Below are 17,201 nucleotides of genomic sequence, written 5' to 3'. Positions count from 1 at the left end.
ACACTGTTGCATCTTTTGGCTAATGTGGATGTGAAAACATTTCTTCAAATCTGGTAACTTCTCAGATTAGACCTCTACCACCCCACAGGTCATGTGCTAGGAACACACAGAAACCCTTGGCTACCTTTCCATTACTTCCCTGAACCAGGTCCTCTTCCAGAGACACCTCCAGTTCTCTGTGCTTCCATTAGCTCCCTGGCTCCAGCTTTCTCAGTCCTGCCAGCTCCCCGCCTGGGGATGAGGCCGCCTGACTGCTGATGGGAGGACCACACTAAAGAGGCAATTAAAACAACTACTCACATCGTGTGCAAATATTCTCTCCCTCACTCTCTGATACTCCTCTTCTCTCTCTTCAATTGATTTACTTCGTCTGTCATCTCTAAATGGATGCATTCTGTTTTGCTGAACAGAGAAAAGAAATCAGGAGGGTTATCCAAGTTGAGCTGTTAGAAATCTGCTGTTAAGCAACTGTCAGCTGAGAATTATAAATGTTCACTTAACCAAATGGAGCATGGAGAGTCTCTCTCCCTCTGTCCCTAAGGAGGCTGCGGTGAGATATATGTCTACTGTGTGTGCAGGAGAGCTCGCTGCTCCTAGTTGCTTCCCCCCTGTATGCAAGTAGAGCAGTGTTTCCAGAAGGAAAGCACCCAGATGTGCCCCAGGTGTTCAAACAGGTCAGCTATGTGGTGGGTCACCAGTGAGGACTCTATCTCCTTTGCCCAACTGATTTTTGACTCCTCAGAGGGAGGTAGAATGGCAGTGAAAAAGAGGAAGTGGTTAGTTCAAAGCGACTAAGGGAAGAAATGGGTTTGAAAATTTGGGTACTGGAGAAACACAGCATAGTGGTAAAGAAAGCAATGGGCAGAGAGGAACATGTGGACACGATTTCTCTGTACCCCAATTTGTGCTTCTTACTCACTCAGTGGCTGATCCTGGGATCTGCATCTGGCAGAGAAAGTAGACACCAAATTTGAAAAGGCTGTTTGTTGCTTTGGATCAGTATCAAGAAACCTCATAACTCAAGAACCCATCATGAGGACTGGCCTCCTTTAGCCTTTGGTCAGAACCATGCCCTGCAGCTCAGCTACCGCCCATCTCATCCCTGCTGCTCCTCACAAAGTGCTCTGCACCCAGGGTGCTCATTCAGCCATTCAGCAAACACCCACTCAGTACATGACACTGCCACATGTTCCAGAGTCAACGGGGCCATGGGGTAGCTTGGTGGTGGTGGGAGGAAACCAGATACAAGTGAGGAAAAAGTTAAAGAAAAAAACGCATCAGAGATGCACATCCTGGCTTAGAATGACTCACTGAGGGTGATTAAAAAGTAACTTGATTGAGACGCATATTGTCTTACCTTTAAGAATTCTAGACCGAAGTTATTTTCCAAAAATCTATTTTGTTGTCAGAGACACCAAGAGTAACTGTAATAGCACTTACATAACTTTCGGTTGTTCTTATTATCATTTAAAACGAGTTTTCTTTTGCCATTTACTTAGTTTTCTTCCTCATCACCCTGGATCCCACCCCCATGAGTAGAAGAGATTTAGTAAAGACTCTGCCCTTGCTCAAGCACCATGAATGAGGCTTCTCTAGAACAACATAATGTTTTGTCACAATCAAAGTACACACAAGGAGAAAGTTCTGCTACATTTCATGCAGGGAAAAAAAAGCAGATGATTTACGTAGACAATGAAACATGGGCAGGAGAAGGGGTGGGAGACTGAGATGTGAACTCGATTCTTTTCTGCGAAGACGTATTTTAGGAGAGTTACGTATTTTAGGAGAGTTGCAAAATCCACCTGTCCTCACCATAACAAGGTTTGTTCTTTACAGCTACACCCGTTGATCATCTGTCCGCATTGATAATCCAGCTCACTTTGTGCGCAACTGAAGGACAAAGCTGTGGGGAGTGAACGACTGCCAGAGTTACACAGACATCCGGAAAGGCGACTGACACAGCGTTTCCCGGCAGCTCAGAGCCTGCGGCACCCCAACCCTGCAGCCATGCAGCAGGAGCTGTGCGAAGCCCCACCATGCAGCCCCACACAGAGCATCGCCGAAGCAGTCAGGACAGGTTTGCTCTGCTACCCACTGAACGCCAAGGAGGGCCGAGGGGGCAGGGAGCTGGAGAGGGGACAGTAGTATCAGAGGCAGGACCACGTGGAGGGAGGGAGAAGGGGACAACGGAAGAGATCGACAAAAACATCAGTCAGCCCACCTTCAAAAACAACAACGTCAGCCACTCTCAAACTTGAGAACCAACCTGATTGTCTTCTTTATCAATACTAGAGTTATCTCGCTTCAAGATAAACCGCTTCTGGGATTCTTCACCTTTTTCATCTTTTAAATGTTCACAAAACCTTTGCTCTGGTCTGCCAGCAAAGTAAAACATATCAATAAAAAAGCTTTTCCCCCTGTTTTAAGTCATTTCTTAGCGTTGTTCTTGCCCCCCACAGTGGCATTCAACTTCAAAAAAAAAAAAAGTTTACATATGGTCCAGATTCTAGAATCTCTGGCAATACACAGGTAGGTAGTAGTATGTCACTGCCCTGTGCAGTTAGAATACCTTTAGTTTTGAATTCAGAGTCCTGTTTGCTGCACGCTTCTTTCCACGGCTGATGTTAAAAGATATTTTAAAGGTCTGAACATGTGTAGTGCATAGCTGTTTTGTTTACTTATTTTGACCTCCATTACTCCTGAATTCCATCAACTTGCTCCCGGACCACTGCCGATTTTATGAATCAAACACCCATGTTCAGAACGTGGGACTACCACATTAACTCACGAATGTCTGGAGACTAGGATGCCTGCCACCACATCCTCCTTTTCAAGAACCTTCAGAATCATCTATAAATTATTTTCATCTTTCTCCAACAAACACTCTGGAATCTGGCTCCAGTAGACTCTGACATCCTTGACCGTGTCTTGTAAATCAGTTCAGTAATTGGGGAAACTGGAGATATTTAGTTTAAACAACTTAATGGCTGATTAGCATAGGGAAAAATGCTCCAAGCAGTTACACACCATTGATTAGTCAATTGATTTTTTTAGGTCCTCTTAATCATTTTGTGTTACTACAGGAAAGGGCTCCACTTCCTTGTTAATTTCCCATGGTCATGGCTGCATGCTGCCGAACTCAGTGTGTGGCTTGGGCAGGGTTCATCCCCGGAGGAAGGGCTAAAATGTTTGTCCAGGGAGGGAGGGAGAAGGGGACAACGGAAGAGTTCGACAAAAACATCAGTCAGGGAGGGGTTTAGAGGCAGTTGTAATTGATGACTCTCATTAAAGTGTTGCTGTCATTTCTGATGTATTACTTCTGAAGCCTAGGGGGTTTTCTGTCCCTAGTGGGTTCATTACACATTCAGTCGCTGGGAAGCCACTCCATGGCATCTTGTTGTTTAAGATGGGTGACCAGTAATTAAGGGAATCTCATCGTTCATTCCCTTATAGCTCCCAAATAAGCAAATAGCACTTTGGAAACCAAGGAGTAGTTTAAGTATGTCATTCAAATCTTGATGAGATGCATCCTTTCCTTAAATACATGTACATAAATTGTCATGATACTGATAAGCACAGAAACAGAAAAACTGGGAATAACACCTACTATAACTTGTAGAACTGTGTCTAATTTTTGCAAAGTGATGTTCCTACCTTATTCAATCCTTACAACAAAACTTTGAAGTAGGAGGGACGAATGTTTTTTGCCCCTCTTTCAGATAAGGAAACTGCCCCTTGGGAACCTTTTGACTTGAAGTTTCTCGATGTGCCACCAAGCCACAGACATCAACCGTCCCCACCTTTGCAGAGACATGAGTCAGTCTATCTGCGTGTGCAGAACACAGTGGGCTAGAATCCCCCAAACCTCCCAGGAAAGGACCCGAAACCTGTGTCACAGCCTCCTAAAGAGCAGCGTAAACATTTTCCACAAAATGAAAACGTAATAAAACATAACAACCTGGAAGGGCAAATGTGACATTTTAAAATCGGGACACCAAGGGAACAAAATGAACATGCATTTTACAATGAAAAGGCCACTGAAAGTAAGGAAATCAGATGCATTTCAGAGAAGCAAGGTCATAGTTCACTTCAATCACTTACACCGCAAAGGCTTATAACGTTGGCAGGAGTAGATGTACGTCGCTCTAAATAACAATTCTGAGGGAATTTATTTAAGCATCCCGACATTTTCAACCAGTACTTGGATGTTATATTGTTTTGGCATAGCAAATGAAATTAAGACATTCATTTAAATACAAATATTGATTGTATCAATGCTAATTGTCTCTCCCAGTATCCCCAAGCTTGGCAGTCTGATAAACCCTAGTAAAAGAAATCACTTGCTTGCTGCTAAATTTACAGACAGACTTCTCATATGTGTTTCTAATAGTCTGTAACTACTCATTTAAAAATAAAATGGTCTGAGAATGTGAACTTTCTGAGTTGCAAACATAAAGTGAATTTGCTTTGGGCGAAATTTTTCTTTAAGGAAACCCTTTAGAATGAGCTTTCATCATATTAGCCAGAGCTAGAATGTAAGTTCCATGTTGGTGGGCACCTTGCTTTTTAAATACTTAATCCTTAGTGCCTAGAATCGTGCTTGCCATGTGGGAGGCATTTGGTTGAATGAATAAATGAGTCAAGATACGAATGAATGAAAATTTAGGACAGCTGTATATATAGATCACCGTAATTCCAGGGCAGATCAAAGGGTCACTGAATAAGTATGCAGTCCCAAGTTTTTTAACTTACAAAACAGAGCAGGAGAGAGTTTGTCCAGTAAAATCATACATTCCAATTTAGACATTAGGAAGATCTTCCTTAAAAATAAAATTTATGTTTCAGTTTAAGTAGACTGAAAATAATCCTGTTAGTAAAGAAAAATGTTTAAACTTTGAGGGTATCTGGGGAGGAGAGGTAGGTCTTAGCTTTTCAAGTTTCAGAACTTCTTACTTTAAAGTATTATTATGAAATGATTTTACTTATATATGGACTCTAAAAACAAAACAGCAACAGACTCATAGATACTGAGAAGGGACTGGTGGTTACCATGAGGAGGGGTTGGGGTGGGTGGGTGAAAAAGCTAAAGGAGATAAAGAGGCACAAAACGTCAATCATAACATAAATTAGTCATGGAGATGAAAGTATAGCATAGAGAATATAGTCAACAGTTCTCTAACATCTTTCTATGTTGACAGATAGTAACTGCAATAGTTGGGGTTAGCATCTAATAATGTAGATGACTGTTGAATCACTATGTTGTAGGCTTGCAACCAATCTAATATTGTATATCAACTATCCTTCAAAAAAAAGTACGGTGTTATTGTAGCTACAAGAAAGTTATTCAAACAGAATTTTTGGAATTTCATTTGCATTTCTTCATAGTGCCAGGTTGTTTTTCATAGTAGGACATATTTAGGAAAAATGCATCCATCACATAAGCAAAGAGTGGTCAAAGATCAATACTGTGGATATTATTTACAGCAAAGAATATTACACATCTGATAGACATTATGCAAAGTGTATTCTCTACTGCTTTTCAAACATCTTGCTTAAATTTTTTCAAACATTAGAAACTAATAATCTAAATCATTAATCTCATCTTGGTTTTCCAAAAATATTTTGAATGATTATTAAGTAAACATTTGAAGTTTGTGTAAAAAGAAAAAAATAAGCCTAAAAAGATTTTTCTAGGTTGGTTTTATAGAGAATTATGTCTGACTCCAGAATTAAGAAGCAATGTGTACTTTAAACTCACGCATCTAAAGTATACACCTGAAATACTGCATGCGATTGAACTAAAAATTATCAGTAATGCACCACCATATCGTAGCTTTTAAAAATCCTTTTTGCCACTAATTTAGCATCATAGCAATATTATTTCTTGGCCATAAAATGAGTGGAGCAAAAGTAACATATTATAGACCTTTATTTAAAATGGGAATGGATTTCTTATAGTGTATCAGTATGAGGGTGTAACTATAAGAAAAACTCAAAGCTGCAAATCGTCTGGTATTTATTAAGTTAATGATAACTAGAGTTCACTACATATCTCATGGGCATGCAGCAGACATGCTTTAATTTTTTCTCCTGGTGGATTTAGTAGATTTATTTAGTAACTTTTTTTATATCATCATCAAAAGCAGAGAAAATGAATTTATTGTTTTTTCTTGATGAAAAACCAGTTTTCTCTTCTTAAGATAAGAAAATGTTTTCCCACCATTCATAGCAGGCATCTACTGTGAAACTCATTGTTCTGAATGATGAACAGTAGTGGTGTTTCCGATCAGTGTCCTGGTATCCCTCGCCAAACCCTCGAAAAGGTAGAATTAAGTCTCATTGTTCCTCTTTAGCCATAGTACAGGACTTGAGAGGCAGTGTGGCTGAGTGGAATACTGTCTAAGACAAATTCTGCCTTCTGGTCAATCTTGGAAGATTTTTTTTTTTGTCTCTTGAGGCTTAAAATGGATAAGCACTCATTATCATGTTGAAAATCTTTTTGATCCAGAAGTATTTTCACTGCCAGCTTCTTGAGACCAAACTTTTCTTCCAAATTGTTAAGCTTATTCTCTCCCTGTCCTCCTTCCCCACATGTACAAACATGGAGAACTTAGCTGTGCCCTGTATGGAGGGCACAAAGGAAAGTCTTAGCATTTCATATTGAATGACTGAAAGGTGGTCATCATCAAATGCATGAGTATCTTAACAAGGGAAGGCAGCTGTGCACAACAGGATAAAATATTTTGATGGTGTAAGACATCTAGCAAACATTTTAATCATCAAATGCATCAGAGGAGTCTAAGTGGTAACGTTTCCTAATACTTAAAAAATTTTCAATTAAAATAGTTACAGCTGATATTTTTATTTAAAAAATTAAGCCCTGTGTTTTCTTCTTTAAGATTTTAACAACTCCCTCTCTGATTTTTGTCATAGCATTTCATTTGGTCATTTATACCATTTCCATTTTTTTTTATAAATGAGACCATGCCTTACAAATCCAACACTGGCAGTGCTAAGCATCAGCTTCCTTTATTAGCATATTTCAAACTATGTTCCCAATTCTCTGCCTTTGAAAAATGCATTTTATTCTTCTCTGTTTTGATTGTGTGCTGTATGCATAAACAGAGACATGGCAAACACCTTGACCTTCCTTCCACATACGACAATTCATGAGTAACAGCAAAACTAAGCAGACAGACTTTTTCCTTAAAGACAACAAGGGTCTGTCAGATGTCTCTTAAATTGGTACCACCACTCTGGCAAACTGGCTTTGTGCATTAAGAGCCTTAAAAGTGTCAATCTACTTTGGCAAAGTAATTCCATTTCTAAGAATGAATCAAAAGAAAATAGTAAAAAATGCATTCGTTGTTCAAGACAACAAAACAGTGGAAATCCACGGCAGACTGGTTAAATAACTTCATCTATCTCCATATGCAATGTACAGCTTTATAAACTGATAGGCAATACTACTGACTAACATAGAAAAACCATGTATAAAAGAATAGATATAGTACAGTCATATTAATGTTGAAACTGTAATATATAATAATGTTAGCAGCTGTTGTCTCTGGATGGTGGGATAAAATGGGCACATTTTACTTCTAATCTTTACATGTATTTGTGATTCTTATAATAAACATGCAGTGTTTTACAATAACAAAATAATAAAAGCTACTTGTTTGGAAAGATAGGTAACTACTTCAACAACTTAACAGTAGTTTGTATTTAATCACTGGTGTATGGGCAATTAAAATATCCTTGCATTTGAATACTTTCTAAATTTTCTTTCATGGCATGTAATATTTTATAGTCAGCTAAAATGTACACTTAGTTGTTTTATCTCATCAAAAAAATTACCCTCTTTATTGCTATGTCCTTCTTGGTCTGCACGGAAACATGCATTTACTAATGATGGCACGTGTAGTGATACTAAGTGACCATGGCCAGTTGCAGGGCTTTTTTCTCTCTTAAGGGGAAATCCAAACAATGAGAAGGATAGGACAAAAAGGAAAAAATATGAAATTTGAAATAGAGAAAGAAATTATGTGCACTAAATACCCAGAATATTAAATTCTGTTTGTGAAGTTGGTTATTTCTGAACTGTATTGAAACAGTATTACAACAATACCAATCATACATCAGATGGCTCTACTCAGTTTAAAAAAACACACGTTTCTGCAAAGCTATCTATAAATTGAGAAATCCCGGAAATGAAAAATAAAAAAAGGAGGGCTACACAATCAGTCCACTTTTCTTTCTTTAAGTTCTCCATCTTTCCATTTTCAATTTTACATGAACATTCAAAAGCGGTAGCTAGTATACCAAATGTTTCAAAGCTCCACACACCCCAAAACACAAGGCATTTTAGCACATCACAACTTTACAAAAAACGGAAATGAACTAGCATGCTAAATTTAACATCTCAATAGTTGCAATAATTAAACTGTGTTAAACAATTCATGGCTAAATGCTGATAAGCAAGGCCAACCAAAGTTTGTCTTTTCAAAACATGTGTTGTGTCTTCAACTCTGCAGCTTACTGACTGTGTGGCTTTTGTGATTACTTAACATCCCTAAGAGAGAGGTGCTCATTTTGTTGTAAAAAAAGGTAAGTAGTAATACTTACCTAAAAGTCCTTGGGAGGATTAAAGGAGAATATGACTGTTTCTTTGCATGAAAGGCTTTTTGCTTATACTGCATATAAAAATATTCCTTTTAAGCCTGTATGCAAATATGGTGTTTTACTTGTTGACAAGATCCAGAGGGATCATGTGCTTTCACTGATACAGAATTATCAGATATTTTCTGTACATATAAAGAAATGTTAATTTTTTTTTCTTTCCTAATTTGAAGGCCAGGAGGGTGAGAAGTAAGAGATTAGGAAATTGGGGGCTGTGCTCCCCTAGGAATCCTGTGGAATCTTAGAAAGACTGAGAGGTTGGAAGGATTCTGATGATGGGATAAAATATGTTAGGTAAGTGTCCATTTCTCTAGGCAGATTCCAATTTACTGTTTTAAGATTCATACCAATAACTATAATCTAGCATTTAAGCATATAATTCCATGGAAACCAAGCACCTTCAACCAATAAACTACAACTTCTCTTTCCACTCTAAACCTAATTCTATCTATCCTAAAGCCATGCTAATATGTTAATAACCTCACCACTGTCAGAAACCTCAAGATTAACAAGACCCAAGAACTACACCAAGAAGACCAGCTATTCACTAGACACAGCCAGGCTCTCACCTTCGAGTAAGCCCTAAAAGTTTTCCCAAGGTTCAAGTGTTAAAACGACTGCCAAACCTAAAGATAGGTCTACAAGCAACAAAGGGAGCCTTCAGGCTGGGCCTAATTCTGCTGCTGACAGCAAAGGAAGCTGTGGATGGAAGGAGCCAGACCACATTATGTCACGCCCTCTAAAGCTACCGTGGGTTTAGAGCAATGCTGTGTGTGGTATGTAGATGTACAGTGAACCTTTTTCTAAACTGTCCCAAACTGTGTTACTCAATGTATTCACACACTTACACATACAGTCTTGTACTTACACCCACACATGCACACACCCAGGCACACACAGTGTCCTGATCAAAATGATCTTGGCTTCTCAAATACACTATGAACAGAAGATGGGTGTGTTCTAAAGCCCATCGTTCTTCTGCTCAAAGCATGACACTGAACACCTGACAAATTGTTTTTGCTGGACACAGTTGAAGAACGTGCAACTGGCCTTTATCTTCTCACGTGGAGGCCAGGAAGGTTTTTAGTCCAGTGTGTTCTGTGGTGCTGAGTTTTGCTGACATCAGAGTTTTAACATACACCACAGTATTAACATTGTTTAACTGAGTCCCCTGTTCAACCTTCAAAATAGCTACATGCAAATTAAAACTTTGTAAGGAAAGCAATGGGTACTAGTGAAAGAATAGTGTTTGGTTTTCTTTGTGCTTTTATCATTATCTCAGAACATTGAATCTGTTGATGTTGGTTCTTGTTTCCCTGATTTTGGAAGAAAAGTCATGGTTGGTGGGCAGGAGTGGTGGATTTCGGTCTTAGTCATCTGGGAATTGGCAAGGTAAGATCAAGACAGCAATCTCAGTTTCTGCTCCTGTAAAAAGATCTAATTTCCTCTACGTACAGTGCTGTGAGCTAAATAAACACATGAATGTGAGTTTTAAAAGTATCATTACTCTGTGGAACAGCTCTTTTTAATAAAAGCTGGTATTAAAGATTCTCATGTTATAGAAGGTACATGCATGCTTCATCTCAAAAAATTAAGTAGTATATTACACATTCAATGCTCAAAGCCCCATCAACAATTTTGAACTGGGAAAGGAACACAGCCAACCTGTTTGTGTTCTCACAATGTATATCTGTGATTTATCTATTTTGTCTACAGAATATGTTCTCTGAGGTGCTTGGAATAATAATATGAGAAGGTGTAATATTTGAGAGAAATGGTAGGGGGTCTTCCCAGTGTTAGCAAATAAGTCTTACTTTGAGTCTGAGTACTAATTAAAGAACTAGGTTATCTGACCAGTAAGTAAAACTTCATGGTTTTCCTGAGAGCAATGTAATTCTTCATGAGGTTTTTGATCCTTGGCTTCAAGTCAGATGATTTTCATGTTGTTCCTATAATAATTGCAGAGTAAATTTACCATTCTGAGAAATGACAGGATGCCAGCCTCACAGATTTTCAAGAGCACTTAGATAAATTGCTGCCTGGTCTTCTTCAGAAGAAGCCCCTATATCAGTGTGATGCTCACAGTGCCCCTCATGTGCCCAGCAAAAGGGAAAGAAAGAGAACACATGTGGGAGGACAAGCATGGAATTTTTTGTTTGTTTGGTTGATTTTATTTGGATATAACTGCACTTAAATCCCCTGCAGGGAGTGAAATGCCCCAGGGTCAGAAACCAAGGATTCCCATTTAAACCTTAGCCTCTTCAGGACACTAAGCAGGACACTGACTCTGATGGGCGGCTGCCCCTCCTCTCTGGGTCTGCCCACTGAGAAGGTAGGCTGTCCCTCCATCCTGCCTCTTAGCACAGTAATTATCTATCACTTCAGGGATTCTTAACCAAGTCAGATGGGCTCAACTGCTTCACCCGGAGAGACACTTTATTTAGCACTAGAACAAGTTTCATGGTTCTTGCGGTTTAGCAAAGAACCAGCTCAGTCAATCGTCCTTTCGGGAACAGATAAATAAACTACTGTTGCTGCGGCATACCACGCATCACTCCAGCCAAATACCCAGCACCTCGGAATCAGGGCATTCCGTTCTTGAGCGCTGGACTCCTAAGGTGTCACCCCAAACCTCTGCCTTTGGACCTCTACTCTGGTTCTGTGGTTTCTGGGACCTGTAACCACCCTCCTTCGGTGGATCTGGCGTTGCTTTTCTTTCCTCTGCACTCAGGGGAGCAGGGGATTTGAGGCAATGACAGTGGGTGGATGTGAAAGACAATGGAAAAAATATTCACAAGATGACAACCTTTTAACATGAAAATTATCCGAGCCTAGTTAGTTACTCTGACACATGCACAGACATGCAGATGCACATGGGGCTCTCTTTGCCTGTGACTGATCTTGGCCTTTAGAGAACCCTAGTGCAAGTGTGTCAAATGATGCACACTGAGCATAGGCCCTTTCTCCAGAATGGAGAAAAGGATAGGGAGGTATAAAAATCATCTAATAGAAGAACAATATGCTGCTTTGAGCTAAACACATAGAAAAATAAGCAGAAGAGAAAAGTGAAGATCAGAAAAGGAGACAAAGAGAAGGGCAAAGCATCTCATGTGAAAATAGACTTATGTATCTGTAGCATCCAGTTTTTTTTTTACAAGTTCGCTTCAAATTTTGCTTCAATCCTAAATATCAAAATAGCAACATTACAGAGAGTAAATATCTTATATATATCATTTGCAGACCCAAATTAGCACAGACCCTAATTTCCAAGGGGCCCATTTGGTGTCACCACCCAATCTGACAGTTAGCAAAGAATTCCAAAAGAAAAAAATTTGAAGTGCTATAGAGGGAAACATGTTTCTATCAATAGATGGTGGCAGGGTGGGGGGGTGGGAGGAAAAGCTCACTGAAAGTGGACAAACCATGACACGGCTGGAGACGTCCTTCATTATTTCTACAAAGAGGCAGTGAGTTCTCATGAGAAGTGAGTCTTGCCTCTGAGACCCAATCTGTGCACCAGTAAGTGTGCCCTGGTGCTGCAAGTCACATGTGCCCCGTCCTTACCCTGCTGAGCTCAGCCAGCCTCAAGGTGCAGGACTATGAGGATAAGGTGAGTTCCTTCGTTAATTCTCTAGCATGCATCAGTTTGCTCAGATGAAGGCACCTTCCTGGAATGTCTGCCACATTAACGTGAGTGTCATTTCCTACTTTGTCTGGGCTCCCATGTCCCTAAACCCCACTCCATGCTTTGTGGCTACAACATGAAAACGTGGGTTTGGACAATTGGGTTGCCTGTGGCAGTTTTGTAATAACACTATGCATAGGGGCATCTCCTATGCTGACATTATTCATAAAGGTAGCTTTTTAATTCTTAGAAAAAATTTATTGAAATGGAGTAAAGCAAGGTTTAAACTGAATGGATAACTGCCCCTCCCAAGTGTCAAGTCTTGCAGCTGTGATAAACACAGAAAATCTAGCAAAAGCTATCAAATTATAGGAAGTATATTTAGGGATACCTCTGAGGTAAGTTTCAAACAGCACCCTCCACCACCACCACTGTTTCTTCTCAGACAATAAAAGACTTAAAAGAGTTGGAATTCCCAGCCATACAAGGGGATCTTCTCAGGGATTTTGCTCAAGATGTTTTGAATATTTCGTTTAGGAGAGTTAGATTATTTAAGAAAATTGTTCTTGGCATTTGACACACCAGTTTACATCCCAGCCATGCTAATCCCTGCTTCTTGGGCTTGAATTTCCATCTCATTTTCCTCTGTAAATGTGTCTTTAGGATACATGAACTAAGAGGTAAGGTGCCCAGTGCAGTGAATAAATAGTAGGCAATGCTATGATAAGTAAGAGATTCTATCACTTAACAAACTGAGAAGTCTGTTCTCAAACAAAATTTTTCCATCATGGAAGGACAGATCATTTATATCTGAGGATATTAGAGGAAATCCTAGAAGTGACTGAAGTACATACATGCATGTATATTTAGTCCTGACAGGGCACTGTCATGACTTCAATATTTTGAAATTCATGTGAAACTATTTTCTCTCCATGCAAAACTCGGTATGCTCAAGCCACATTCTATAATTACTTGAACTACCTATGATCTAGAAAAGCAAGGATTCTGGGAAATAAGTCCCAGCCAATTTGTAGCTGAAATACACCCATGTCAGAGAATCACCTTTTATGCCAATGCAGTGTCATTGAAAAAGAAAAATTAAAAGTCATATAAAAAAGTGCTTTCTCTCTTCCAGCCCTTCAGTTCATCTTTGTATCCTCCATCCAGATTTTTTCTGCATTTCTCCCAAGCTACAGTGCCATTTAAATGTGCATTTGCATACATTTGCATTGTAGTAGCATAAAATTGAATACATTGAAAAACTATTCACCAAACACATACCCCACAAGAAGCCATCTTGTCCATCTCAGCCTCTCTCCTTTATACAAATGAAAATATTTGCATCCAATAACATACCTAAATTAATATGGTCCCCATGACCATCACATGCCAACTGTCCTTAAGAGCACAGCTCTTGAAATCTTCAGAGTAACAAAGAAAACCAAGACACTTTGGACTTGAATAGAATATTCTTGATAAAATGTTCCACTCTGAACTTCAACTCCAAAAGAACATGGCAACAGACCATTAAAATAAAATGTGTGACTTTCCACAGAATGACAGGTCTCCTTCCCTAAGACTGCCAATAGTGATTCAGGCTTACTACTACTTGAAGTGTGGACATTTAATTCATCCGGTTCTCTTGTCCTAAAAGATATCAGCACTCCTCACCCCCATGTCCTCCCAAAAGAGTCTGAAGAGAGGATGGTAAGAAAGGTGACTGGACAGAGGAGCAGCTGACAGCTGTGGACTGAACTTTATTAGCTCAACTCTTCAGGAAATACCTGGGATGTTCATGACATACAGTCATTTGTCTTTCTGTGTAGGCACGATTTGACTCCAGAGTGGGGTTAAAGGGTGGTATGCAAGAGCAGGAATCAGGCAGAGGCCGAGCCAGGGCGGGCATTCGGCAGTAGCAACTGTACGGCTTGAAAGTGCTGTCCGTGCTAGCTCTTTCCACTACTTCTGAAGGCAGAAACATATGGGTCTATTTTCAATTAGTCATTAAAAAAAAAAAAAAAAAAAGAATGCCACTGCTCTCCTGGAAGTGAAGAAATCTAATAATATGATAATATGACACCTGTTAGCCAGACAATAACAGTTTTAAGGAAAAAATTATAGCCTTTAGTGGTATTGGGAAACTTGCAAGAATCACAAGGATTTTGAGAAGAGCTGACTAAAAGAACTTTCTGGAATAATGGAAATGTTCTCTAAATGCTGTGTAATAGGATGTGGCTAGCCTGTCTGAGGAACTGAATTATAAATTTCAAATTTATTTTAAATAGAATTAATTTAAATTAAAATATGGACAGCCATATATAGCTAGTGGCTACCATATTGGGCAGGCAAGTTTAGAGCCATCTTTCAAAGCTTACCAAGAGTGTTTATGTAGTACTTAATTTTCTCAAAAATGGTTCTACAAGGAAAGAGGTATCAAACATGTATGTTAATGTTCATGACTATGGGATTGAAAAGTCAGCGTGGATTAAAAATCAAGCACTATCTCCACTAGGTGAAAGAGTATCAGACAATTTACTTGATGTGTGGGCTTTTCCATGTCTGTGATGGTCTGATAAAGAAAGAGGAGAAAAATTCAAAAGAGATAGTCAACTGCTTGTCTGTTTTACATGCAGTGTGTCCCTGCATTATGATATCTGAAAGTCCAAAGAAAAATCAGAATAGCAATGAGAAAACAACAACAGGGGTGACAAAGTAGGAGCACTGGATGGTGAGGGAGGATGTAAGGGAGGAAAGGGCAATGACTTTTCATTCCTATGACTGTTCAAAATAGGAGGCTAGCCATCAGATAAAGTGGAGAGCTGATAAATTTTTCGATGTATTTTACCAGCACAGTAGAAAGCAGCCATGGGACCCAATGATTCTGAAGCTTCAAGGGCCCTTAAACATTATCCACTTTAAACTCTCTTGCAGATAAATAAGTAATTTGAAGCCCAGAGAAGTACAGTGCTCAGTGTCACTGAGATAATAGCCATGCTCAGTCCCAGGTCTCCCCACTTGCATCCTCTCCACTGTGACCTTCACCCTAGTTCTCTTTCTCTGAACACAGACCAGGCTTGGAGTGAGGAAAAGGCCTCATCTCCGTCTCTACTTGTCCCAACCTCTGGTGAGCAGAGAACAAAGAGTGTTACGAACATGCTACATTCTTCACCTGAAAGTTCACCTCACCAACATAGCATTCCTAAAATCCATGCAATTTATGCAGTTTACCAAGCACACTGTGAAAGAGGAAATTGTAATACACAAATGTTTCATGAGAATGCTTTACATAGGGATAGTTTCTCAGTTTAACAAGTATTTTATTGCACAAGTGGCTTGTGCTATACTCAAAAGATACATGGGTTCATGAGGGACAACTCTAGGTTTCCAGAGCAAATGATGAGGCATCTTATGTTTTTGGTGACTCAATGGCCCCGTGAAAAGATAATAAGATAAAAGCAAACAACTATTCTAAGGAACAAAAACTAATAACCATCCTAATAGGCACTGAGAAGTGACTAGTGGTTCCTAAGGCGGGGAGGAGTGGATGGGGGTGCTGAGGAGGGAAGAGGGACTGTTGAACCACTGGGATGTACATTTGATAAATAAAAAACAAACTAATAACTGTCCTCCTTTTTGAACTAGAACTCTGATATCTAGCTCAAAGCTCTCATTTTACAGATGAAAAAACTGAGATGGCAGATTTTAAGTGACTTGCTTCAAGTCGCACAACTAGTCAATCACAGAATTGGGTTTTAGAGGGCAGGACAGAAGTTTCCACGTTCAGATCTTTTGTTCCTCTAGAAACCACAGTAAATAGATGTTTACAAACCAGGAAAAGAAAGAGACAATTATCCTGAATATGTCATTGTTGCTTTTAAATGTTATTTTTCATTTGAGCTAAATCTTAACATAAAATGGCCCAGGCTTTTGTATGTAATCATATGGAGTACTGATGCAAGAAGGAAAATTATGTTTCAGGAGCTATGTAAAAGAGCAAGGAATAAATCCACTTTATTGGCTAAATTTTATCCACTTTCCTGGTCTTCAGATAATCTTCTACAGATAAATGCCACCTGCTGCTGATAAGAGCAAGAGATAAATAACACTGCAGATTTTAAATGTCATGTACTTCGAATTTTACACTGTGCTCTCATAAATGAACCCATAAGAGAAGAAGAAAATGCTCAATAAACAGAGTGGTGGGGCTTACATTCTTGTGTTGCTGGTCTTGTTGATGATAACGGATTTTCCTGTTTGATCCACATTGTGATCCAACCCAAAGTAAGCTGCCACTCGATGGACAAGCATCCTCTGATAGGATGACATCTGAGGGAACTTTTTATAGTGATTACTGGAAAGGAGTATAAGACAAAGTGGGATCAGCATTTTTTGCTCCTGGCCCATAGTACGTTTTATAGGTATACGTGCAAAGCCATTTCTTTTTCATCCCAACCCCTAAGCTTCTATCATCTCTGGCACCACTTAATGTCCTCATTTCCAGACAAATTTCCCACTTCTTATAGATTTGATTAAGCTACAATGAGTATCCTTGTTTTGTGGTTGTGCATGTCTCTCACCAAAAAGACCTTAATGTCTGTGGGAAAGTATTCTATTTTAGGCCATGATACCTTATCAACAGAGCCAGGACAGGACAAATGATACAACATAATATGCAACTGCAGATGTCTATCTGGAGATGTGGCATTACATGGTTTACACTGAAAGCCGTACAATTATTACCAGGCATAACTGACTGCAGCCAGCTGGAGCCCATTAGAAAACTATAATAAAAATGAAAAGGGTCGCTCTTGTTACAGCTACTCTATGCTAATCAGCGGCCCCTGTTTATAGGCATTTTGTCAGGAATTTAACAAGCAGAAGCACACGTGGGCTAAGC

The 17,201-nt window shown here is 39.4% G+C and overlaps 1 protein-coding gene across 25 annotated transcripts in view; it reads right to left on the bottom strand.

Annotated features, from left to right (window-relative positions):
* Positions 1-17,201, bottom strand: part of ARPP21 (cAMP regulated phosphoprotein 21) — a 146,530-nt gene that overhangs the window by 77,707 nt on the left and 51,622 nt on the right. For 14 of the 25 annotated variants that reach the window (XR_012125850.1, XM_037014364.2, XM_017675003.3 and 11 more), the window contains exons 9-11: positions 16,515-16,655; positions 2,267-2,375; positions 301-402 (exon numbers count right to left, since the gene is read on the bottom strand). Coding sequence is in view for 24 of the 25 variants with exons in the window: in XM_037014364.2 (XP_036870259.2) it covers positions 301-402; positions 2,267-2,375; positions 16,515-16,655 (352 nt within the window). In the remaining variant the exon portion in view is untranslated. The other 11 variants (XM_073223632.1, XM_017675007.3, XM_017675009.3 and 8 more) reach the window with 4 other exon arrangements.

Source organism: Manis javanica, chromosome 15 (genome assembly GCF_040802235.1).
Source record: "Manis javanica isolate MJ-LG chromosome 15, MJ_LKY, whole genome shotgun sequence".
In the NCBI taxonomy this organism is placed as follows: domain Eukaryota; kingdom Metazoa; phylum Chordata; class Mammalia; order Pholidota; family Manidae; genus Manis; species Manis javanica.
Note: the sequence above shows the minus strand (reverse complement) of the source record. Positions and strands in the feature narration are given on the sequence as shown.